At 31.7% G+C, this 26,699-nt stretch overlaps 1 protein-coding gene across 1 annotated transcript in view; it reads left to right on the top strand.

Moving 5' to 3' along the window:
• LOC142356218 (uncharacterized) overlaps positions 1 to 26,699 on the top strand; it is a 69,004-nt gene that overhangs the window by 21,829 nt on the left and 20,476 nt on the right. The window contains exons 3-4 of the mRNA XM_075408168.1: positions 10,648 to 10,841; positions 15,713 to 15,892. Of these exons, the coding sequence (XP_075264283.1) occupies positions 10,648 to 10,841; positions 15,713 to 15,892 (374 nt within the window). The remainder of the gene's footprint in view (positions 1 to 10,647; positions 10,842 to 15,712; positions 15,893 to 26,699) is intronic.

Here is a 26,699-nt window from a genome sequence, read left to right as displayed (position 1 = left end):
AAAAGTGATATATGAACTTACAATAACGTGATAATTTGACATAAATAGAAAACATGAAAAATGGGCAAATACCTAAAAATTTAAAAAAATTATGAAATCTAGTAGTATCAAAGCCAGAACACCATAACTTAAGGCGTAAAACCGCAATCAAGACTAAATTTGATTTCAGCAGAAAGAAGGATCACTATTTGATTGCTGACACTAAGCTACAAGTTGACCAAATTCAGAGAAAAATGTAGGCAAAGTTCAATAAGCTATTTTTTATTTAAAAATCAAATATTTTAAAAGTCAAAACGACGATAGGCTTTCAAGCAATCAACTAGATAAATTATTTTTTAGCTAATTAGGAAGCCAATAGGACCTATCACTAGTGATCTTATATTTGAAATGTTCTGTTATTTAATTAGTATAAAAAAGATAGAATTTTTTTTATAAAAAACCGACTGACGACAATTCGACTTATTTTTGGATTGTAACGGTTCAATATTGGTACACAACTATTCCTGCTAATGCTGATTGTCCATTAGGAATATTTAATTTTTGGAATGTCATTGATATAGATTTTTTGTTAGTTAAAAATCAAAAACAAATGCTGTGTTTTTGATAATCAACGAATAAAGTTAGCAAAAAACGGCAAAGTTTTATTTACAGAGCACTCTCAATGGAAGTTGAAGTGGAATTAACCCCCTTTTCAGTCTACAAAGATTGTGTTAGTGGTGTTTGGATGTGTACTACCTGCAAATTTAATCAGAGTGGACTAAAGAAACTTATTTCGTGCTGTTTTTGATGAAAAGGTCTGAATTTTGTGAAATATTTAGCCGGAATTTGTGACAAAAAAATTCAATAAAAATAGCCGACAAAATATTTTGTCTTTAAACGTAAAATCAACAACATTTTCTTGAAAATTTTTATTGAATTTAATCAAAATTGACGAAATTTTAATCAAAAATTCCGAAAAAAGGTGAATGAAATCAACGGAATTCACTCTATTTTCTCGAAAGTTTAAACCTCGATATCTCCCTGTTAAAAACGAAAATAAAAAATCTTTTAAATTCCACATTCTACGCTGGACAAGCTTTCTAATGATACCAGTCTCAACTCTCTACGATGAATATATCGATCGGCCAAAATTGACAGAACAAAAAAAAACTCATTTGAGTATATAGTTCCTCCCCCCCCCCCTCAAGATGGGTCGGAACAATTATTGTAGTGGTGTGTTTTTTAAAACACGAAGAATAGTTATGGTGATGGATTTTCTGCAACGAGTCCAAGAAGAGTAATGGCGATCTATTTAAGTCGCTGACATCTCTTATCACTGGATGTTATGACAGGTGCCGCACGTGAAGATATATTGGATTTCATTTAATTTTGAACAAAATTGGGATCTATTCTGTTCCCCCCCCCCCCCCCCTATCTATTCTGTTTTTTTTTCGCCCTAAAATTTGTGAAATATTTAATGAGAAACAATTTTTTGTCCTCGTGCCAAGGTTATACGTTATTTGATGACCTGTAAACTTGGTTGTATACCAACCGCTCCATGGAATATCTGACTCTTGGATATGGTTGGCAAGAAAGGTCAACAGGGCAAGACATGCATTTGGTTCGATTGCTGAGATCAGAGACTTTGACAACTTGTCGGTTTAACAAAACTCGCATTATAGGTTTATTTTGTTTTGAGTAGACTGATTCCTTTGAGTTGGTCCACATGCCAGATTCGCCTTTTATTATTTTAATAGTTTTTCTAAACTATTGTCCTTCTCAGTTATTGTGTTCAAGTGCGCTTCACTGTGTACGATCAATTGTTGAAGCCTTTCCAAGAGCAAATAAGTTCTTTCAAGTAGCATTGTGTCGTTTTCGCAACTACTTGTGGTTTGCGCGAACTGCTCTTCAATAGTTTTTTAAATCTTGTGTTTTCAATCATTCTGTGTGGTATATTTGGTGGTATTTGGTCTATTGTGACCGAAATTATTATTTTATTGTTGATTTTAGTCAAAGTTTTCGAAAAACTTCCCAATGTTTTGTCCATATATAACGGCTTGATGAAATCAGTTCAGGTAGCAGCTGTTAAGCGAGTAAATTGTTCACAGGTGATCGTAGAATCTGATTTACTTTAACCCATTTGATAGCTTCTCTCTAGTCTTTTATTGTGTTATGGTGCCAATTTTTAAGTTATACAGTCGGGAGGATGTGATTTGCTATCGTTTTGCAGAAGTTCTGTTTGAGCGCTTTGAGCGAATTTTTCTTTCTGCTTACGAAAAAAGTTTTTAATTTGTGGTATTATGTTATTGTTCCGACCCACTTGTGGGGGAGGAACTATATACTCAAATGGGTTTTTTTTGTTCAGTCAATTTTGACCGATCGATATATTCATCGTAGAGAGTTGCGAGTGGTATCATTAAAAAGCCCCTCCAGCGTAGAATATGGAATTAAAAAGAGTTTTTTTGAATATCGTATTTTACAGGGAGTGATCGAGGTTTGAAGTTTTGTGAATAATAGACAATGGATAATGTTGTTTTTATTTACATTTTCCGGAATTTTCCCTACAATTTTCTTCAATTTTGCTTAAATTTTTAAAAATTATTAACAATAGTACTGTTAATTTTATTTTTAGAGACAAAAAAAGTTTTGTTAACTATTTTGATTCAGTTTTTTGGCTAAAATGTTGGCAAATTATTTCAAAATTCAACCTTTTTCATCAGAAATTGCCCGAAATTGGCTTCTTTAGTCCACTTTGATTAAATTTACTCGCAGTAAACACCCAAAAACAACAAACACTATCTTTGTAAACTGCAATGAGAGCTCATTTTACTTCCGTTTCCATTGAGAGTAGTCTAGAATCAAAATTTTGCCGCTTTTTGCTAAATTTACTCTATTATTATCAAACACGCAGCCTTTATTTTTGAGCTTTTAACTAAAAAAATTATCACGATTCGAAGCAATTGAGTGTTCTAAATGGACAAGCAGCAATAGTAGGGCTAGTTTTGGTCCAATCTTGGACTACTACAATCCAAAAATAATTTGAAACGTAATCAGTCGGTCTTTTTTTTAAAAAAAAATATCATTTTTTTATGTTAGTCAAACAGAACATTTCAAATCAAAGATCTGTGTTGATGGGTCCAAAAGGCTTCCTAAACATTTCCAAATTAATATATCTAGTTTAATTACTCGATAGATTATCGTCGTTTTCACTTAAAAATCTTTGCTTTTTAAATAAACAATGGCTTCTTGAACTTTGCCTCTATTTTTCTCTTAATTTGGTCAACTTGTAGCTTAGTGCCAGCAAAGAAAGAATGCTTCTTCTTCCCCGTCTATCTATTGATTTAAATTTTAATCTTTTTTGTTGTTTTACGCATTAAGTTATTGTTTTCTGGCTTTGATACTACTAGATTTCACAAATTTGTTTTTGATTTTTTGGTGTTGGCCAATTTTTCACGGTTTTTTCTCTTTTCGTCATATTATCACAAAATTGATAGTTCAAATATTACTTTATTGGCATTCAAATTAAGCACAATTAAACATATAAATGTCTTGAAAGGCATAGATTACGGTTTTTGACGGCTTTGATAATCCTTACTCGAAGAATTTAACTGATTTTTTTAATGGTTTTAACTGTCGTTTTTACTTTGTCTTTTAAGTCGTTCAAATTTACCCGGATAATGACAGGTCTCATCTGCTTTCCATGGAGTCATGAATAAGCCTTCGTCCTGATTTGAGCAGATAGCTGACGGCTTTCATGACTTTCAAAAGGATTGTTTTCAGAAATAAAAAAACTTTTTAACTTTCTTTAATTTTGCATTTTTGTTATTTTTTGTCTATTTGTTACCTAGTCTTGTTACTTACAGGTCATATATAACATTATTTTTGTCGAAGCACGGTACAAGTGTACAAAATCTAATCTTTTTTAAAGCACTCTTATGAATTTACTGGTTTGGAGACGGGTTTTTCGCACAAAAAGTAATCTGATTTTTGTTTTTTTTTCTGTATTTAACGATCTGTTTGTAGATTTAAGACATATTCTGAAAAATTACAGGTCTCAAGCGCTTCCAATGGGTGAATAGACTAACCTATTTAATTATTTTGTAGCTAATGGCTTTTCTGACTATGAAAATAATTGTTTTTTTAAAAAAGCAGAAATACTTAAATTTGCCATTATTCACTATTTTTGTCTACTTGCTACGTATTCTCATTAATGAGAGGTCCTATACCACAATTTTGGCGTTCGTTGAAGGCTCAATTGAACATATTTTGAGGCGCAAAATATGGCTTTAAGGCTTCTACGGGGTTTTCTCGCAATATTTGATTGAGTTTATTTGTTGTCTCTATTTGTTGTTCTTTTTGAAACGGCATAAACAATTGATTATTGACAGGCCTTACAGCCCTCCTATAAAAGCGTATCTGAAGCGTATAGGAGGGCTTACAGCCCTCCTATAAAAGACGGTGGATGATTTTAATTGCTCTCAAATGGTTTTCATTACTTTGAAATGAATTTTTTTCAAATATAAGCTAATTTTTTATTGGTTTTTGTGTTTTTTTTGTCTAACTGTTGCCGAGCCTTCTTATGGAGTGGTCCCATATATTTTCAAGTGAAGGACAGTTTGTTTGTTTAGTTTCAGTTTAATCGGCGCTAATTTTGACCTTGTTAGAATGTTTTTTTTTAAATGGGCATAAAGTTTTATATGTTATTAATGTTTGTTTATTTTGTTATTTGATTTTGTTGTTTGTCTTGACTTGCTTTCTTAATAATGACTGATTTCATCAATCTAAAGCGGCCTTTTTACTCCAATGAGTTATTTGCGTATGAGGAGATCTTTTTGTTCATACACATTTTTTTTTGGAAAAAAAACTTCAATTTTTGGGGATTTTTTATCTGTTCCTCATTTGGCGGACATTTATGCCAGAAATGTGGATGAGCGGGGTCGGAACTTTATGTTCGAACGCACATTACCGAGCCTCCTTGTTTCACATAAAAATTCAATAAGATTGAAAAAAATATCAGAAAAAAATAAACTTAGCTTTCTAGGGCCAGTTGCAACATTCGAATAAAAAATGGAAACATGAGAAAATGTTATAAATTCCAGAAATTTTATTTTCTAAGTTTGTTAAGCGCTACATTCAAAAATTTTTTACGAGCACATACTGCTAGGTTCAATACAAATGTTTGTAAAGTATTGGGTTGCTTGAAAAATAATATGACCTTCTACGTGCCTTTTAAGAACACAATCAAAATAATTTGGAAAACGAATTAAAAACGGACCAGTAATTTTTACTAAGAGAATTGTATGCTTTTCAAAGAAGTATACTGCCTGTTAATTTGACAAACATATTTTCATACACAGCAGCACTGCAGGCGAAAAACTCAGTAGAAAGCACTTTGAGTCACTAGAAAGCACTTTGAGCAAATTTACTTAAAGATTATAGAAACACAAATTACAGCTAACTTTTGTTACTCGTTAGCTTACTGTTTTTTTGCTGTTTTAACGTCATAAAAACCCTATGTTACTGTCTTCATGTTTGTTAACATTGATTTTCTCATATATTGGGGATGAAATCGGTGTCGTTATAATGACAAGGGTTTAATAGTTAAATTCTTTTGCTTTTATTTCGTTTTGTTCGTTCTTCATCTCAAGTTAATCTGCAGTTTAGTTTCGCAACGAGGGGAAGATTGCGATATGGAACAGATGGAATTTTTAATCAACTGTAGAGAATTCTTACCGAAAACAAAATCAATCTGGCTGAAAACCGATGAAATAATCGATGCTTGCAGTCCTTGAATTTTAGATATTTTTAAATGAGCAGCGCAAAAACTATTATACTGCTTCTATTTAGTGTAGAAGAGTGTATTTATCTCGAAGTGTCTCCAGATCTTGTAAATTTTGTCAAATCTAAATCTTGACTAGTAAATTAAGCGCGAAGCAAAGTCATTTGAAAAGGGCTAAAACGTATAATTGGACAACGCTTAACGAATTTTAAGATGTTATAAAAGATGTGATTTTTACATAATTGTAACATAACTTTGCAAAGATATTTAGAATAAGCAAAATTTTCTCTACATTTTCGAAGTTATTCGTGAAAAAGCAAGTTTTCACAATTCCTTAAACTGAGACAACACACGCAGGCAGAGATCCATCAATTGATGTTTTCTTTATTGGGCGGGTTGTATGATTATAACACTCGTACTTGGCAAATTTTGAATCCTGTTATTTTCGACTTGTAAATGGAAGCGCAAGGTTGTATAAAACCCAGTTAAACAGCATGCGACCTTATATCACAGGATAACGGGGGGGGGGGGGGGGGGGGATATTAGGCGAAAACTCGATTAGGCGAACACATTTTTTGAATACATTAGGCGAAAATTTTGAACTAAAGTTTTGTAGACATGAGGCGAATAACAACTAAAACATTCAAAAGCACTACTTAATAATAAAGTACTTGACCCTTTTGGTTCAAAGTTTTCGCCTGATGGATACAAAAATTGTGTTCGCCTGATCGAGTTTTAGCCTAATATCCTATGCCCCAAGGATAACATTAAAAACGTGCGAAAATAAATTTTTGACAGTTTCAATTCATAAAACGTGTTTTTCGGCTTCAAATTGGTTCAAAATCAATAAAGATTTTTTGCAATATTCTTGTCATAAATATTTGTTGAGAGTTACCAATTGCCAGTATCAAGACAGAAAGTTTTTGTTGAAATTTCTCTGATCTGAGGAGCAAAAAATAATGTAATGCATTTTAATGTATTGTACATTAACGCTAAGGTTGTTTCTCATCGTGGTTATTTTTTTAAAATTGAATAGATTTTCTGTCTCCGCAATAAATTTGTTTCTCTGGGAGTTCAGTTATTTGTCTATCCGTCTGTTTTATATTGAGTTATACCGTAAATGGAATGAGTGAAAGTTTGTTGGCCTTGCTCAAAGATTTTTGGTTTGGTGATTTTGTTTAGCGAATTGACGTGTCGAGTTTTTCCGGAGATTTTGTCACCACCATATGAGGTGGCGCTTATTTCAAATCTGGTCTTTGTTCATGTCTTCTTGGAGTTCCGACTGAATTGTGCACGTGACTTCATTTTTCACTCTTAGTGGATCTTGTTACAATCCAACGGAGTTTTTTTGTATTGATGGGCTGTTTTTTTAAGATCAGTTCATACCTTTTTCTACCTTTTCACCTCAATGACTTGTTCAAGTCCAATTAGACTGATGAGTTTTTTTTTCAGACTGCAGTAATAAAGGTAGCAAAAAAGCGAGTAGGAATGAAGACTGAGTTTTTTTCGAATTTCTTTTTTGTAAGTGGAGTGAGAAATTTGTATTTTAACAAATTTTTGCTTTTTGAAAGCCACCTTTTTGTTGCGGCAATTTGACCACAATTTCTGCTGTTTGTTTCCTGGTTTTTTGACTAATGGTTTCATAGGGTCATTCACGTGTTTCACTAAAGCATATTTGTTTTCTGAGTTTGATTTAAGGAAAATTAATGGTTAATATGACAACCCACTTTTTTAAATAAAATATAAGTAAATATTGTTTTGATGGTTTTTGTAGTTCCTTTTATTGTACTGCTTCTTAGTTTCAATAATAACCAGTATTATTGGCCGCTTAATGAGCCGTAATAGAAGCGATTTATAATTGGTTTAAATTGATATCTAAAGGTTTTAATTGCCTCTTCGTAACTTCTTTTTAAAAAAACAGTATGCTACTGGAGCAAAAATTAATGGTTGAAGTCAATAGTTGATTTAAATTGTTTTTGACGTTGATTTAAATTGTTCTAAAAAGCTATTTTTTATTGTTTTTACCCACCTTTTATTGTATACTGTCCTATATTTTTGGTCTCATTATAGACAATTGGCGTCGGTTGCTAATGAGGTACAAATTCTTTTTTTCAATGATTTCAATTGATAGCAGTGTTTTTTATTAGTCGAATTTTCCTTTTCTTAAAAAAGAAAGTGAATTTTTGAGTCTTGTCTGTTTTCGTTGCTTTCCTTTTGGTTTTTAGGCTTGGTCCGAAAAATAATATCTCGATTGGCTTCTAGCGCGGCAAAATTTGTAACCAATTTATCGGTTTCAACTTTAAGCTATCTCGTCTATTGACTAAATTAACATTTGTTTTTGATAGTTTTAGTGCGAAAAATAAGTTCTTTTTTGGCCTCCAGCACGGCGAAATTTGTCGCCAATTTTTTTGTTTCAACTTTATCTCTTTTATTGACTCAATTAAATTTTGTTTTGATAATTTTTTAGTAAGAAATTTTTTTAAGATTTTTGTTTTTAAGTAGCACCGAACCATTAGCTGGGGTTATTATTGGCCTTCTCATGTGTTTTTGTGTTTTCCCTCTATCTTTCTGATACTGCAGATCTACGAAGCTATTGATGCTGTTTTCTGGCAACCTGCCAGCTATGTTTGTTTATTTTTAGGCGAATAGGATCATGTGCTTTACTAACTATCGTAGTTTGATGTTGCTGGGAAAATATTGATTGTCAGGTCCTTATTTAATTCAATTGATTGGATTGTAATTCAGGACTTGTGCTGCTCTTTGTTTTATTCGTGATTATGTTTTCGATCACACTTACCTCGCTCTAGAAAGTGACCTGCCTCCTTGTCAAAATAACTTTTGCTTACTTGAGTGAAGGCGTTAAGGTCAACTGAGTATATGTCACTCTAATTGATTGTCTTTAGCGGCATCTAATAGTAAGAATACATAAAATATAAAATTTACTCTAATTCAAACTATGGTATGTCGGCCATTTGTAAAAAAAAATGAAATTTCTTTGGTCTTTTATCTTTTTGAGACGGCAGGTCTACGAAGCTATCGCAGCTGTTTTCTGGCAATCTGGCACGTATGATTTTACGCTGTGAAAATCCAGCTTTCAAGGGCTTCAATATGGTAACAATCTCATTTTTCTAGAATGCTTAAAATTCGGAATTAGTTAGTTGGAAAAACTCCAGAAATGTATCACCATTTCTAAAGAAATTAAACAATGATACTTTCTTACTAAAATCAATAGCAGGAGCGAAATTAAGTATCCTGTCTCTTAAAAATTTCGATTCTTTACATTCTCACACGCTATAAAGTGAACCGTACTAAACACAAACATTGTCTTTTTGATGCAGCTATCGTCAGAACAGTTATCCTAATTTGAAATGGCATTTTTTATTTGGCTGTCAAGGGGACTATTATTTGACAATCTGCTTCTTGCCCTCTGCCTTCTACCTGTCAGATGCAGAGGTATTATAGTCCAAGACCAATCCAATTTGTACCCAGAAGGGCATGAACTTAATTGTATTGAAAAATGGGAATTTGGGGGAAAAACTTTGAACATCAGAGCAACCAGGCACTTGTAATTGCTCTGTCGTTAACTGGGAGTCTCTTCCTGCATCACATCAAGTCGTTTCCTTTGAAACTAGGAAGCTATTAACATTTTTTTGTTGGTGGGGAGTGAGGGGGTTGAGTTTAGACTTCACAGGGTCCGAATGGGGGCGAGTATAGGAAACAGACAGGACACAAACCAACGTGCGAATGTCGAATGGACGTGATTTTGGTTTTCAAATTTGAGTGCGGGGCGGGGTGGGGGGGGGGGGGGTGATAGATTTTTATAGTGGATTGCGTAATGGGTTAAAATGTTAGTTAAACAGCACCCAAGTGTGAAATAATAACTGGCCTTGTTTTTGCACTAGTTGCGCTTCTGATGCGCTCATATCATATGTTCAAATCACATCCTGGGTTTTATGACCCGACAACCCCCCCCCCCCCCCCCCAACAAATACTATTACCCTGAATGAGATAAGAGCCCTACTTTTATTTCTCGCAACTAACTACCGCTAAACAGGGTAATGTATATGCGCATCTGTGGCGTGTGTGCTCTAGTGTTGTGTAGTGTGTGTAATCTCAAGGGTGGAATATTTTAATTTGAATGCAAATGTGTGCTAATTATTATCCAGATGATTGCACTTCGTGTTCTACTTATCGCCTCACAGTCCAACCCCCCCCCCCCCCCCCCCCCTTCACCGCAACCCCACCACACAAACCCAATGAAAACTACTATAGTAATACAATACTTACACTTTGATAGTAGCCGTTCAAATGGTTAGAATAAATTTATTACTACCATTATTCTCATTATGCATAGATTACCCATTTGTACCCATGTGAAAAAAGCTGTATTAGAAAATTTGTACAAAACTTTTGCACTTCCTGACGCAAATCGACGGGATTTAAATTTATTTAAATTGTGACCCAATTTATTCTTTGATGCTTAAAGTTATTGCCAACCATCTTGATTTGAATTATTGAATGCGGTTTTTGTGACGTACCCAGTCAAATTGTCCGCAAATTCTCTCAAATTGTTCTATTATTCAAAATACCAAGATTTACCAAATAGTTATTGATTATGCTTCAAAATTCAGCAATTTTATTCAAGTCCAAGTCAATTTCATTTTTATTTGGCGTTTAATTATACTTCGAAAAATTTCTGGTGAAACTTTTACTTCTCAAAATTTTTCTGTTGTCATTTGAAGCAATAGTTTTTTTTTTATTTCACCTTAACATTCCATTTATATTGAAATACACCATTAGCAGAATGCCGGATAAAAGATCTATTATGAATCTACTATGAAATCAGCGTTCGATTAATTGAAATGAGCATCAATAGCAAATATATTTAGATGCGGCATCGTGTCTGCAAGAAGAGCTCTCGGCTAAACAAACGGGAACTGCTTATGAATCGACAAAAGGCGAAGACATATTACAACAAAGTGGTGGATTAGTGTATGCATTGGACGACGGTGCTCGCTTCCGTAGTCAGCAGAATCTGTCTCCATTTCAAAATTTTACAACAAATTCTGGGGAACAGAATCCGGTAAGCATTTAAACAGATTATATAATTTGACTATACGACAATTTTATATTTTTCCGAACAAATGTTTTATTGAAAAAAAATGTTAGAGATCGATAATAGTCCCAATTTTTTGGTTAGAAAATTTTTTTTATTGGTAATTTTTTTTCTCAGAGTTCATCTCAGAGTCTAAATTTAACTCCAAAAATGGCCATATTCAGTTTTTGAAAAAGTAATCCTTTTGTGACTTATTTTTGACGTGATGAATATAATTTTGGCGACAATATTTCAAGATTATTTATCTAGAGCTAAAGCTCACAAAAGCTAATAGTTATTTTAAAAATTGATTTAATTTTTTTTCCTTTTTTGACCTTCTGGGCTTAATTTTTGTTTAGTCTGCTAATTTTGGATGTGTGTGTGTTGTTTTTTTAGAACATCTTGCCGTATTTTTTGTTTTTTCGAAATCGGGTGAATTCTTTTTCACGCTGACATCGTTTTCATAGGTTTGCCAATGTTTTTGGGAAAGTTCCCCAAAAAATCTTGGAACCGCTTAGCTCAAAGTTTAAAAAGAAATTATACAAATTTGTTTGAGAGAGTTTTGTTAGTCTTGTGCGAAGACAAAAAGTTGAATTTGAAATGATAAAAGATAATTTTAATAGGTTGATTTAAAGGCGTTGCAGGTTTCAACAAGCAGTTGTTTCGTCTGAAGCTTGACCTAAGATGTAAAATCTTAGCTTGTTCATTTTCATCTTAATTTTGATCCATGTTGGTTGTTCAGTTCATGAAAATATTGAAAAGGTATTGTTAAGCTTTTTTGACTGGTGCTTCAATAGCGGATAGTACATTCCATTTTTGTTTTTGACACAATCTGGACAGATTCTTTTTGCTGTTTTAAAAAACTCTCGGGCACTTTTTGAAATGCCGAACGTCTGTAGCGCCAGAACTTAAAATGGCGGAAATTCCCAATTAGCTAAATGTAGAATTCCGTTGACTTTTAACCTCTTAAAACGTGCGTTTTTCGTGTTTTAAGCATGGTTAAGTGACTCTGCAACAGTCATGTCACAATTCTGACTTAATATCTCGAACTGCTTCGCGGTTCTCGATAAACTCCAGTAGTTCTCAGCGACTTCAGGCAGAGTTAACTAACCATTACTTCAAGTTCAACCAGGATGAAATGAATTTTTCTTTGAAGTTTTTCTTCAGCTTGTTAAAAATATTGAAAAATCTGTTTTTCTGCCTGATTCTTTTTGGACGACTGTATTTTGCATTTTTCGCTCTATGCTTCTAATTTGAACAATTTTTGTCGGCGTTTCAAAGGCAGAAGAGATTCCCTTAGTCAATCCGGAACTATCAAAATGTGAACAAAATAAACAGTAAGTTAAGCGAAATTTTTTTTTGCGAAAGTGCGATTTTGACAAAAAGTTTGAGAAAATTGCTTGGTAAGCAGTTTTTTGCTGGAGAAAAGAGAGCAGGTTTTTCGCAATTAAGTTCTTTTAGCTGGTTATACAATTTTTTATCTTTTCCACACAATTTTTTAAATTTGTAATTTTTTAGATAATTCAGTTAGACAACTAGAGTGGACAACTAGAGTTTTTAAGGTGTACTCATTAGGAAATCGTGTAAGTTTTTTTTGGTTAACGAACATTATTCCCTGTTTGAACCTTAATCTGTTCTTTTGGTTTGATTTAACTTCAGCTGTGGCAAAAAATTTTAGGCTTATTTTTGACCCTAATTGTCAGTGTGCAGGTTGCTTTTGAGGAATCAATTTTTTTGATTTTCAGTTTTCTTTTCTTGTTAAATTATGTAAACTTTTAATTATTAACGAGAAACCAATTTCCTTTTGTGTAAAGTTCAGAGCCATGTCAAAAAGTTCCGTTGGCTATAAATAATCAAAAGTAAGATGAAATGAGTCACTTTCGTCAAGCATGTGAGAACATTCAGGGCTATGCACGAACTTGCATGACTTTGAATGTTAATTTTTGAGATCAGCTTGCTAATGCATAATACTTGCATTGCGTGACTCTGAATACGTCACTGAGAAGATCTGGTATTCGGCTTGAACGACGTTGCCATTTGAGATGTAAATCAGAATGGTAAAGTGACTTTAGCAGATTCACTTAACCGTGCGTGAATTTTGTGCTTTGGAACGTTTAAAATCTAGAATCCGGCATTGCAGAGATCTGGCATTTTGGAATTTGGGTGTAGCGATGCAAGTTATCCTTTCAGTTGTTTTTAATATCCGCCCTCATCTTTTCAGCCAGCTATTATGTCGCTCTTATTTTTTTATAATTAAATAAGTTTGATTTATATTAGGACGTTGTCTTTTCACGACTCGAAGATGAATATTGTAGAAATTTCTTTTTTTTAAACAATTTTATTGGATTAAATGTGAAGCAGGAAATTAAATGCTTAAAAAAATTTGGAATGATCTTATTTTTGGGCGTAGAGCAAAAAGTGAGTGGTTTTTTGTTCACACTGCTATTTCGAAAGCGAGAAATTTGTGTGAAAAAATTGTGTAAACGATCAATTGTTTTGTTCACCTGCGGCTTTTTCGGAGATTCTTATTAAATTTTGTGTATTTTTGCGTTTAAGAGGTTTGGATTAGCTATATTAATTTTTATACTTGTATTGATAGGGTTGCCAAATGTTTTTTTGTCATTAGTCTTTGTTTTCTGCTAATTTGGAGGTTTTCGTGCCTTTTTGTTTTTTTTTGGGCTGCTTAGGCTTTTTTGGACCATTCTTTGGTTTCATTGCATTCAGTGAGAGATTAAAAGACGCTGCTTGCTTGTGTGAATGGATAGGTATCATTTCATTGCAGTTGATAGTATGAGAGATGGTTTTTTTCTTGAGAAAATTGACAAAAGTAGAAAAACTTGAAACTGTTAGTCAGTTTCTTGCATTTCTATTTTTCTTCAAAAATAGCAGGTTTGTGAATTTATATAATGGCTTTCCTAGTGTTGTCTCAGCGTGTTAATAATCTAAATTTGATCATTTTTTTCTTAATGCTTTTTTCGAATCAGTTCATAGTAATTTCTAGGTCTAATTTGGTTTTCAGTCCTAGAAAATTTTTATGAATTGTAGTTCAGGTCTTGTCCAGGCATGTTTTTTCTACAATTCAAAGAACTCCAATTGTATCGGTGTGCCTTCTTTTTCAAAATGGGCTTGCAGTTTTTCGACACCCAACGTCAGTGAGAGTTAGGCTGGTGACTTCCTGGAGTAGGAAATGGGCCGAAAAGCGAGTTATATTAGGTCGTGAACTTTTTTACTGCTTTCAAAATGAATTAATAAAAACAGTGTTGAATTAGTTTTCTTTTCTTTTGCGAAACAATTCTTCATGTGCGGCAATTTGACTGTCTTCACTGTTTTAAAACTTGGTTTTTTGTGACGAATTTTTTCAACAAAACGTGCTTTCTAAAGTTATCTCTGATGTTTTTTTAGTTTTGACTGTTTTCATAATGATTTTTGATGGCCTATAACTTAATGTCATTAATAGCAGCTCTCCTTAGCTCTCTGGTGAGACATAAGTGAATCTATTTAACGTTGGCAGTTTTTTAACGACGTTTTTAACGACTTTGACCGTACTTGTTTTCAATTATTATCAAGGTTCTTCTTTAGGTTTCCCGTTTTATAGTCTTTCTTGTTTTCCCTTAATTGAGTGTGGTTTTATTTGGTTTTAACTATGGCTTTTTTTAGTTTCAAAATTTGTCACTGACTTTTTGAGTTTTGCACCTTTTATAGTTCTTCTTAGTGTCCCACTATTTAATTTCGATTATGACAGGTCTCAGTGCCTAATTTTGAGGCTTAATTAGCTCTTTTTTTTCTAAAAAAAAATGTGCCTATCTGTTTTAGCAACTTTTTGACGGTACTTGTTTTCAAAATTATTTGTGATATTTTCAGTTTCATTTTTTTGCGATCCATTTGTTCTTCAATCATATAATCTTGCTAATGAGAATTCTCCTTGTCTCTCTGATGCACTTTTGACCTATTTCATTTTTCATTTTTGTTTGGTTTTAACCACAGTTGTTCAAGAAATATCAATGAATTTTTCGGGCTTTTCCTGCTTGTTGTACTGGTCGTCGGTTATTTGGTTTTGTTACTTGCTGTCATCAGTGACAGCTGTTATAGATTATCGGTTTTTAGTGCGTAGCTAATGTTTTTCTAGATACTTTGATTTAAAATATACCAGTTGTTTTTCGAGTTTTGATCGTGATTGTTAATCTATTTAGTTTATCGTCTCTCCTAGCTTCAGTTTCGACTGGTGTCATTGTCTTTCTATTGAGACTAAGTGTCATCTAACTAGAAGTTCCAGTCGGTTGCTAATGGTTTTTCCTTTTTGGCTTTAGAATATTCGTTTTGAAAAAAGTTAAGTGAGTTTTTGATTATTGCTGCATATCTCTTTTCGCTGCGCGATCCTTGGTTGTATGTAAAAAATGGGATCTATTCTGCCCCCCCCTCCCCTCCCCCTCAGCTTAGTGAGCATAAATTTTTTATGACCCCCATGCGCACGTGCTATTTTTTTTACATAGTAACGTGCTATATAACGACATATAATTTGTAACTGGGGCTCATAAAAAAACACCTGGGGGGGGGGGGGGTTGCGAAACAGAATAGATCCAAAGATTACATTACGTTGCATCAAAACATAGTTCTCGATTTAGGGTGTCATAGATCTCTTGTTTTTGCTTTCTATTAAGTGATGGTTTTGTGATCTAAAAATCTAATCAAAATAGCGTGAACTTTTGAAAAGTTTTTCGTGCAATCAACTTGTAATCGATTCTTAGAATTCCAAGGTTGCTTATGGGAATGAATGACGGCTGTTTTCCGACAGTCTGCCTGAATCAATGTTTTTCTATTAATCTCGCAAATGTTAACTTTTTCAATAAATCATTTTTCAGGCAACCCGAAGACGCAGAAAAATGAGTGGTAGTGATTATCAAACAGAAGAGCTGACGGGAGCTTCATTAGAGGACAACAGCGCGCATTCGTCGCAATGCGAAGAACCACATTCTTCTTCACAAAATGAAGTCCAAATCGTCAGGAGCTTCAATCACGACGAAAAAGTGAAAATCGCAAAGGTTTGTTGCTAGTCAACTGGGATCTCTTCTGCTGTGACAAAACAAAGAGTTTTTTATGGTACCTATAAGCTATGTACACCTGCAGGTTTTTTTAAAAAAATATTAAAACAGTATTTAGAGTTGAAATCTGTTACCTAATAACGTGTCATAACCTTTAAATTATGTCATCCAGTGAAGTTTGTATAGTTTTGTAAACATTTCGAACGACGACCGAGTCAATTTGTTCCAGATTTCCGAAAAATTTCTAAATTTTCGCAAAAACTGATTTTTGTTTTAGTTTAAAACAGTAGTAGATAAAACAGGGAAACCAGCCACCAGCAAAATTTGTTCCTTTTCTCCTAACGCTAATCGCTCACGTCGAATGGAACAAATTTTACTGCTTGCTGGTTTCCCTGTTTTATCTACTACTACATATTCACTCTAGGTCTAACATTAAAATATGAAGTGTTTTAATTCTAGAAAAAAAAATATACAACTCACCAAAATTTTTGTTTTATTTCCTAACACTAATCACAGGAAATTAACCAACACTAAAATTTGTTCCTAACATCAATGGCAGAGCATGACCGAAGGTCTATCCATGAAGTGGTTGGGGAAGGACAAGCCTTGTTTCACCAACCAAGACCGAAGGTTCTTCCACCAATGGCAGAGCATGACCGAAGGTCTATCCATCAATAAAAAACTACATGACAGATAAATTAATATTATACTTATAAACATGCTCCTTGAATTGATTTCTAGTATGGCCATATCTGTATCTATGAAGATAAATACACAATCTACACTTAGCATTTCTAAATCTATAGTAAGAAATATGTTTATTAACCCCACACATACAACATGTTAAATATAAATTCTTATCATTATAATGTTTTCCTAAATGTTCAATATAATCCTTTACTTTGACTACATTCTCACATATATAACAAGAATATTCTAATTCTTTACAATTATCACAACACTCTTTCCAAGGCTTATTTTTACACTTATCACACTTCATTTTTTACTTTCGAAAAATTATTTTTTTTATAATTTTCCCTAATAAAATACACCATGTCTCGTTCAACTAACAGTAATGTAAACCTTTGTGATATATGTGATTTATCCTTTGGTTCAAGGAAGGATTTTCTCAAACACACTTTAACAAACCAGCACCAGAAAAGAGCTAGGGATATTATTATGGATCTTGATGAAGCTGAAACTAAAACTAAACCTAAAGCCGAAGATGGTAATATATACTCTAAAATTAGGTATGAGTGTAAAGAATGTCATGAAGAATTTAGGAATAAAATAGCTCTAACTACTCACTCATATAGTCATAATCGTAAGTATCTAGAAAACACAGAAGACTTTGATATAAACTCCAGTCAGAACATGAAAGAATTTTATATTACTGATAAAGGAGGGAATTACATTAAAGATATAGATGAAGCAACTAATTACTCTTTAGAAGAAATTAAAAACTGCTATCAGTTTCGTAGAGTTAAGAGTTTTAAATATAAGATTACAGTCGAGTGTGATTATAAGAAGAGAACCAAAGAAGACGTTAAGATTGCAAAAATATTTTTCAATACTGACTATATTAATAATAACGCAATTTATGAAAATGGAGACTTCACTCAATGGCTAAACTTCGAAAAGGAAATATATGAAGGTTATGGTTATGATTTCGAGTTTCTTGGAATAAGAAGTATTCAGTTGAACATTGAACCAACTAAAGCATCTATTGGTACCCATATAGATTTACCAGCTGATCTCAAAAACTCTAAATCGATATTGAATATACGAAGTTATAAATACAATTGCTTGCAACTAACTATTACTGCTTGGCTATATCCTGCCACACACCATACAACTCGAGAAAGTAAATATGTAGATAAACTTATTGAGCCAAGACAAAAACATGAAGATAACTTCGGATATATATTAAGAATACAGAAATTATATAATATTAATATTTGGTTATACACACCTTGTGGTGGGGGTAAAGTAGAATTGTTTAAACCAGTGGATGACTTCAATAAAGATAGAAAAGATGTAAGAATACTAGTTTGGAGTAATGGACAAATAGAACACTGTGCTCTAATTAAAAACATAGAAACCTTGTTAGATCGACCAAATAGAATGAATCACAAATTCTATTACTGTGATAGATGTACATATTGGTTTGATTCAAAAATTAAATATGACAAACATGAATGCAACAACTCATTCAAACCAGAGATTGTTTGTCCTAAGAAAAAACATATTACTTTTATAAATGAACACAAACGTCAGAATATAAAAAATACTATAACTGCCGATATAGAATGTTGCATTGTTGAAGTCTCAACTAATGATAGTAAATATGTAATAGCTGAACATATTCCAATAGCTGTGGGTTACACCTGGCAAGGTAACTTCAAGCACTACTTCGGTCTTGATTGTATCAAAAGATTTGCTAGAGATCTGTTAGAAATAGAAACAGAAAATAATTTCAAACACAATGAAGAGATGATATTCACAGAAGAAGATAAATTATACCATGAAACTAATAACACTTGTCATATCTGCAGCAAAACATGTATTAATTCGCGAAGCGGTTACACCGATAAAGTAAGAGATCATTGTCATGAAACTGGTAAATATAGAGGACCAGCATGTAAGATATGTAATCTGAGGTATAAACAACAAAACTTCATTCCTGTAATATTCCATAATGGCTCTGGCTATGACTTCAACTTACTATACAGTGAACTCTTCAAACAGAATAATGATAAAAGAAAAGTAGATAACATACCACTAGCTGCTGGTAAGTCTAAGATGTTTAGCATTGGTTGTCTCAAATTCTTAGATAGTTATAACTTCTTAGCTATGCCTCTAGATCAAATGGCAAAGATATATGGATGTAAAACTAAAACATTATATCCATATGAATACTTTGGTTTAGACTCCTGGGGAAGGGCCTCCGGCCTTGGTTCCCCAACCACGACAAAGTCGTATGGTAGTGGAACTACCACTGGTAGCAAAGCTACCTATAAAAATCTTATAGGTAATCTAAAAATAGAAGACTTCAAATCCTCACTACATAATAAATTACCAACACAAGAAGAAGTAGATAACTTTAATAATGAAAACAGTCATAAAACTGGTAAAGATCTAACTATAGAGTATTTACAGAATGATGTGGAAATATTAGACTATTGCATGAATGAATATGTTAAATTAAGTATGAAAGAATTCAAGCTCAACCCACTACATTACGTTAGTCTCCCAGGTTATAGTTTTGATTGTTGGTTAATGTCAAGTGGTGTTACACTAGATACATTGCAAGATAAACAAATGTTAGATGATTTTGTTGGAGCGAAGAGAGGTGGTATATGTGGAATAATGGGTGATAGATATATTAATAATCGGCGAAGGTCCATATGGTACATAGACGCAAACAACCTATATGGTTATGCAATGATGCAAAAGTTACCTTATAAGGATTTTGAGTTTATTACTACTACTACTCTAGATCCACGAAGTGGTTACACCAATCCGCCAAGCGGGTTCCTCGATGTAATATTGAATACTCCAGATGATAGTGATCATGGTTATTATATAGTTTGTGATATTGATTATACTAATGAATGTAAAGATAGAACAGAACAACTAGCACTAATGCCTAATAAGAGAAAGATAAATGATAATGAATTAGGTTACAAGGAAAGAGATGGGAGCGAAGCAAGATCCGCGAAGCGGTTACACCGATCAGAGAAATTAATCTTAGATCAAAACAACAAAACAGAATATATGGTTCATTATAGGATGTTAAAGTTCTATGTTAAGATGGGAGTAAAAGTAACAAAAATACATAGAGTAATTAAATTTAAACAAGACTACATATGTAGAGATTATATACAAAACAATACTAACAAAAGAGCAACAGCTAAAACTGAAGCAGAAAAGGATGTAAGGAAATTAATGAATAACTCACTATATGGAAGAATGTGTATGAATCCTCTGCATTTCTTTCAAAGCAAGTTCTTGCATGATGAAGAAAAAATAATGAAAAGTGTAAGTAAACCATCATTTAAGAATATAACTAGATATAGAGATTATTGTCAAATAGAATATATAAAGAAAAAAATAGAATATAGCTCACCTGTATATGTGGGAGTAACAATACTCGAACTAAGCAAATTACACATGTATGATGTATTCTATAATATTCTACAACCATCCCTCAAAGATCTAACACTTCACTATATGGATACAGACAGTTTTGTATTAAGTTATAGTGAAGGTAAAGTTAGTGATGAGCATATGGATCTATCCAATCTCGAAAAACCAATCAAGACAAATAATAAAGTCCCCGGCAAGTTTAAGCACGAGCTTGGGAGTAGGATTATTGAGGAATTTATAGTCTTAACACCTAAGACTTATAGTTTGGTTACCCACGGGCAGAGCCCGTTTAAAGATAGCCCAAAGAATACTAAAGAAAAAGGAATAAAGAAGCATAATAATGCTAAACATGAAGAGTATTATGATGCATTAATGAATAATATACAGAGAACAGTAGATGAATGTAGAATACAAAAAGTTGGTAATAACATGACAACAACAAAAACAACTAAGATTAGTTTAAATATATTTGATGATAAAAGGTTTTATGTAAATAACATTAAAAGCTATCCTCACGGTGAGAATCTATATCTATTCAAAAGAGATCTAGTAAATAAAATCTGTGCAGCAGATTTAATTTTAAACAAAGACCTACTTATCTGTGAAACAGCTTCGCTGATAAATAATATTAAAGAGCTAACCATTAATGATGATAGAAAGTTAATCCTCGCTGCAATTACACTATATAATGATTTATTATAATTATAAAAAATGACTAAACTAGATAAACTTATAGAATTAAACAATCTAGAAAAACAAAACAGAAGAAATAGATTAGAAGATAAATTAAAACAACAAGAGTATTATGGTGAAATAGAAGAGTTATTTGATCCTTTAACTAAAACACTAAATGCAAACAATGAACAGAATCTAGCATTAAGTGAACAAACATTAAGAGCAATAGATTGGCAAAATCAAGAGTTAGATAAACAAACTAAGATGATCAGTGAAACTGCTTCGCAGATTGGTGAAACTGCTTCGCAGATCGAGCAAGCTGGTTCCCAGTTTAATGAAGCTTTAATGAAGTCCAACGACAAATCTGTAGAGAAAACTCGAGATAAACCAGGAATGTTAGTAGATAAAGACACGGCTCAAATTATTAATTTGATGTCAGTTCAATCTAATCCCCAATTAAAGTTAAAGTTCGGAAATTTAGATATTGGTGAATTTGAAATGAATGGTGTTAAACTAATTTACCAAGAAAATTCATTTATAGTTAAGGATAATATATATGAGTTGTCAGATGAACTTATAAACTTTCTTACTAACCCTAATATAAAACATGGTGAAATCGAGGAAGATGAAAACAAAATAAAAAGGTTTTTAAAGGATATTAGATATGATTTAGGAAAAGGGGATAAGAAAAGTGCTAGATATAGAACAATAAAACGTATAATGGGGGCAAAAGATGATGTATATGGTAGGGGACTAAATAGCAACCCAAATAATCAACGAAGTTGCCATTTAAATGGTTTAATAGAAAGACTAGAATTATTAATACTAGAAACAAAAGGTGGTCATGATGGATTATATGACGAAATGCTAGATATATCTAAGCAACTATTATCTACGAATATTATTAATCAAGAACAACTAGATAATTTTGTTTTTAACTATGGTAAATGAAGGGTAAACACCTGGCTACGCCCATAATGATAGAACAACAACAACTACTAGCTAAAGAAGTATTCAGTCCTCAAATAACAAAGTTTAAAAGACAAAGAATAATACCACTATATAAAGATGAAACTTGGTCAGCCGATTTAATTGATAAGTCATCTCTAAGTAAATACAATAATAATTATAAGTTTATATTAACAGTTATAGATATATTCACAAAATATGCATGGGCTATTCCATTAAAGAATAAATCTGGTTTATCTATAACTAATGGTTTTAAAATAGTATTAAGTGAAAGTCCACAGGGTGGCTCTGAAAGTAGAAAACCAGAAAAGTTATGGGTAGATAAAGGTAGTGAGTTTTATAATAAAACATTTAAATCTTTACTTAAAGAATATGAAACGAAAATATATTCTACTTATAGTGATTTAAAGGCTGTGTTTATAGAGAGATTCAATAGAACATTATTACACATAATAAATAAACCAATGTTCATCAATGGTGATGGTTATTGGGTAAATATATTAAATGATGCAGTCTTAACATATAACAATAACATCCATTCAACAATTAATATGACACCTGTTGATGCTTCTAATAATCCTGATAAGGTTAAATACACTTTTAATTTTAAGAATATTAGGCCAAAATTTAAAGTTGGTGATTATGTTAGAAACGCAGATAAACGTAATATCTTCTCTAAAGGTTACACTTCTAATTGGAATAGAGAACTATTTAAAGTTAATGAAGTTCTAAAAACACAACCACCAACATATAAAATAGAAGATATTAATGGAGAGATAATAGAAGGTAAATATTACGAACAGGAATTATTAAAATCGGAGTTTGACTTTGAATCTAATAATAAAGTTTTAGAATCATTAAATATAGATATTTCTTAATATAAATAATGACAAGAAATAGATTCAATCAAGCTAAACATAAATCAACATCAACAAACAACTTAACACTAAGTAAGGCTCGTGGGTTATTCCTAGAAGATAATGATAATATTGATATGAAGGATACCTATAAAATTACAAATGTTCATCCTCCAATAGATGAAAAGGATGTTGTTAATAAAGAGTATTGTGACAATAACTTAATATCCTCTTCTAATAAAATTGATATTTTAAGTAGAAACATAACTGAACTAAGAAAAGGTGAATTTGATAAAGTTACAACTAAAATATTACAGCTAAATGAAATACAAGTTAATGAAAATCTAATTAAAGAATTCATTAAATCAGCAAATGAAGTCACAAATACTGTTAACTTTTGTAATAAAGTTGCCGCTGACACTATCTCTAAGTATAATCAATTAAAACAAGAATTTGATAATAATAAGTTTAATCAGAATATCACTAACATACAACTAGATGAAATGTTTACTAATGGTCTAAGGGAAATGAAAGAATACAATAAATCTCTTAGAGGTGTTATAGTACAATATATAATTTGTATACTTTTACGAAGTAAGTTACTTGATAATAAAGAGCAAGACAGACTTGAGATGCATTATGGATTTAAACAAGAAGATATAACAAAAGAAATAGAAAGTTTTTTTACTAATGAAAATGAGTCAGCCAACAGCACCGAGTGAGAGCTTACTGTATCCAGATTTATCATCAGTATCAGAACGGTTGATGCGCGAAGCTGCTGCTGTCAATGAACAGCAGATAAATGAAAAGATTCAAGCTAATAATAAATTTAACAACAATATTAACATTATAAAAGATATTAGAAATTATTATGAAACTGAAACTAATAATTATGATAAGAAGTTAAGTAGATATAAAAATTATATTAACGTAGCTGAGATAACAGAAATACTATTATCATCAATTGCAACAACAGCAACAACAACATCAGTTGCATTAACAGGTATAGGATTACCTTATTCTATACCCTCAGCTTTTGCTACAGCAACTTTTTGTGGTTCATTATCAAAAACAATTAATACTAAAATAAGAAATAAAATTATAAAGTATTCACAAATGTATATTCTAGCTAAACAGTTTAGTGATAAATTTAATAAACTATATACTAAATCAATGAATGATAATAAAATAGATAATGATGAATATAATGAATTAGTCAAGGTATATGAGGATTATAAGAAGAACAAGAAAAATAAATTAAGTGTTTTTTTAAACTAAAGTTAATAGTGTTTAGTAACAACAATGTCTTTAGTAATAATAATATTAGTATAAATATTTACCGATAATCGTAATCATAAATATAAACATAAATATAATCATAATCAAATAATTATCTTTTCTTTGTACCTAAGTATAAACCTCTTCCTTTTTGTACTACCTTTATACCTTCACCAGTAGTTGCAAATTTATTTAAATCAGGTGTGGCTGATAAAGCAGCTCTAGGGTTTCTAGATGCCGCTGCAGTTCCTATTTTACTTGCAATCTCTAATGCTCTTATTGGATTATTAGCAACTTTCTTTCCAAAGTTAACTGTAGCTCTACCAACACTTTTAAAGAAATCTTTCAATCCCTCTGCTTCTATTGTTGCATCAGATACTGTCATTGATTTATTTCTATTGCACTTAACACAATTACCTTTTAACATCTTAGTTCCTTTGGCTGAGATCCGTGAAGCGGGTTCCCCGATAACTCCTCTTATGTTATTTGTGCCACTATAATGTCTGCCACCAACACAATATGAATTGGTTTTGAACTTATTTAAAAGACTCATTACTATATATAAAAAATAATGGAAGTTAAAAAGTATAATCCTTTTGTTGTTATTAAACCCAAGCCCAAGCCCAAGGTTAGACCTAAGTCCAAGATTAAGCTTGAAGCTGGAGGCTTGGCTCTAGAGAATAAAAAGAAATTAGACATTATTTATGCTAAAGGTTTTGTTAATACTAATAAGAAATTGTTGGGTGTTAACAAGACTAACAAGAGTAACAGTTAGAGCTGACTAGCTATAAATATAAGTATAAGTATATGGTTATAAATAAGTATAAGTATATAATTATAACAATAACTATATTATACTATAATTATAATTATCGCTAGAGTTATATCTAAAATAATAATTATCGCTAGAGTTATATCTAAAATTAAAATTATCGCTAGAGTTATATCTAAAATTATAATTATAATTAAGACTTAAATTATATCTATGATATTATGTCTACCATCTTATTACCATCACTATTCACACTAATAACCTTTCTAGTTAATACTAATGCATGACATATAACATCTGCAACTGCAGCACTAAATTTAAAATTAAGTTGTATTGGTTGTGGACCTATATGATCCCTTTGATATCTAGTATCGAATACATATATTCTATAATTACTTTTGAATGTTCTATGATTTATATATGGTTTTATATTATGTGGTAGCCCATTATAATCTTTATTAAAGCTAATAATCTCTTTAAAAGCCTCATTATAATTATTGGTTCCATAATTAATATTCATTCTATCCTCAGGACAAAACTCACTACCAATCTTACAATAACATTCAGTAACATTCATCGCATCAAATGTACTTGCATCATGAGTTTGCTCATTAACATTATTATTTTCAAAACCAACTATAATATATTGTGGTCTTTCCATACCACTTTCCATACCTAGATCAAACAAGAAGTTAGTAGCATTGGGCACATTCTTATAAAATGTCTTCCTTTCACAATAACCAAAGTCTACATTATTCTTTTTATTTAATCCTTTCTGCACAATAATTCTATTATCATTACTAGGATCAATACTAGGTACACACCATGATAAATCTCTAATTTCTATATTACCATCATTAGCAACTGCACCAGGATTAGCATTAACTCTATATAGAGCTCTATCATTATTATTTCTTTTTAATATTAGTTTAAATCCTAGACCATATATAATCTTTTTTAAATCATTCACAAAACCAAATAGATCACTCATCTTAACCATCATATACATATGACCTCGTTCTGCAGCAATATGGTCAACTTTAAGTTGACTATCTCTATTACCTTGATTTTTAACAAAACCACTCTCATATTCATCATCAGTACTAGTTAATAACTTATACATCAATAGATTAGGATGACAATGATCTATATATTCAATAGTCCTACCACCACTAGTTTCAAGCTTAATTGAACTAAACAATGCCATCATACCATAATTAACTAATCTGATATTAGCATCATTAGCAAATACACCATCAGCATCATTTGATACAACAAACTCTATCTCTAGATATGAATCATGCAAATTTAAGTGATTCTCTTCTCTATTGAGTATGATATTAATATTGGTATTAACCGTATTCATTGTTGCTAGATTATTAGGTTTATATTTTATAATCTTACTTTTATGTATATCATCATTATAACCATAAGTTGTATCCAAATTAAAATCCATTTTTATTAGATAAAAAATGACTGATCTACGAAACGGTTTCACCGATAGTTTAATGTTAAGAGAACTACAAAATATACACGAAGCATTAACAAAAACTAAAGAAGAGCATACACTTAACTTTAGAATGATAAAGCCAACAGAAAAGTTTAACTTTAGCGAACCTATACTTAATACAACAAAATTAGGTTTAATTAGATTATCTGTTTATAATTCGGTGTTTAATGTGAATAGGAAAAATAATCAATTCTTATATGCTAGTACTGTTATAGAAGATGATGAAACTTTACCTCGGGCTCTTAGCTCTGACCCTAACCTTAATCCTATCTCTACCTCCAGCCCAAACATTACATCTATACTTAATTATAATTATAAAGGAATCCCATTGCTATATTCAACTATTACACCGGGAGCATATGAGTTAACTGACATAGCAGAATTAATAAAAGAAGAAACTGATGGTAATGTTATAATAGAACTTGATAAGAATACGATGAAATGTTTAATGGAAATAAAAGAAGGAGCACTCAGCTTTGATATAGAAAACTCACTAGCCTCATTACTAGGATTTAGAAAAATAATTTAAAAAGGTAGATATAAATCTCAGAAAATTATTGATATTATGGGTTTTAGTAATATTCACATTCATTGTAA

The sequence above is a fragment of the Convolutriloba macropyga genome, unplaced genomic scaffold (genome assembly GCF_964194025.1).
Source record: "Convolutriloba macropyga unplaced genomic scaffold, txConMacr16.3 SCAFFOLD_90, whole genome shotgun sequence".
NCBI lineage: Eukaryota > Metazoa > Xenacoelomorpha > Acoela > Convolutidae > Convolutriloba > Convolutriloba macropyga.
Note: the sequence above shows the minus strand (reverse complement) of the source record. Positions and strands in the feature narration are given on the sequence as shown.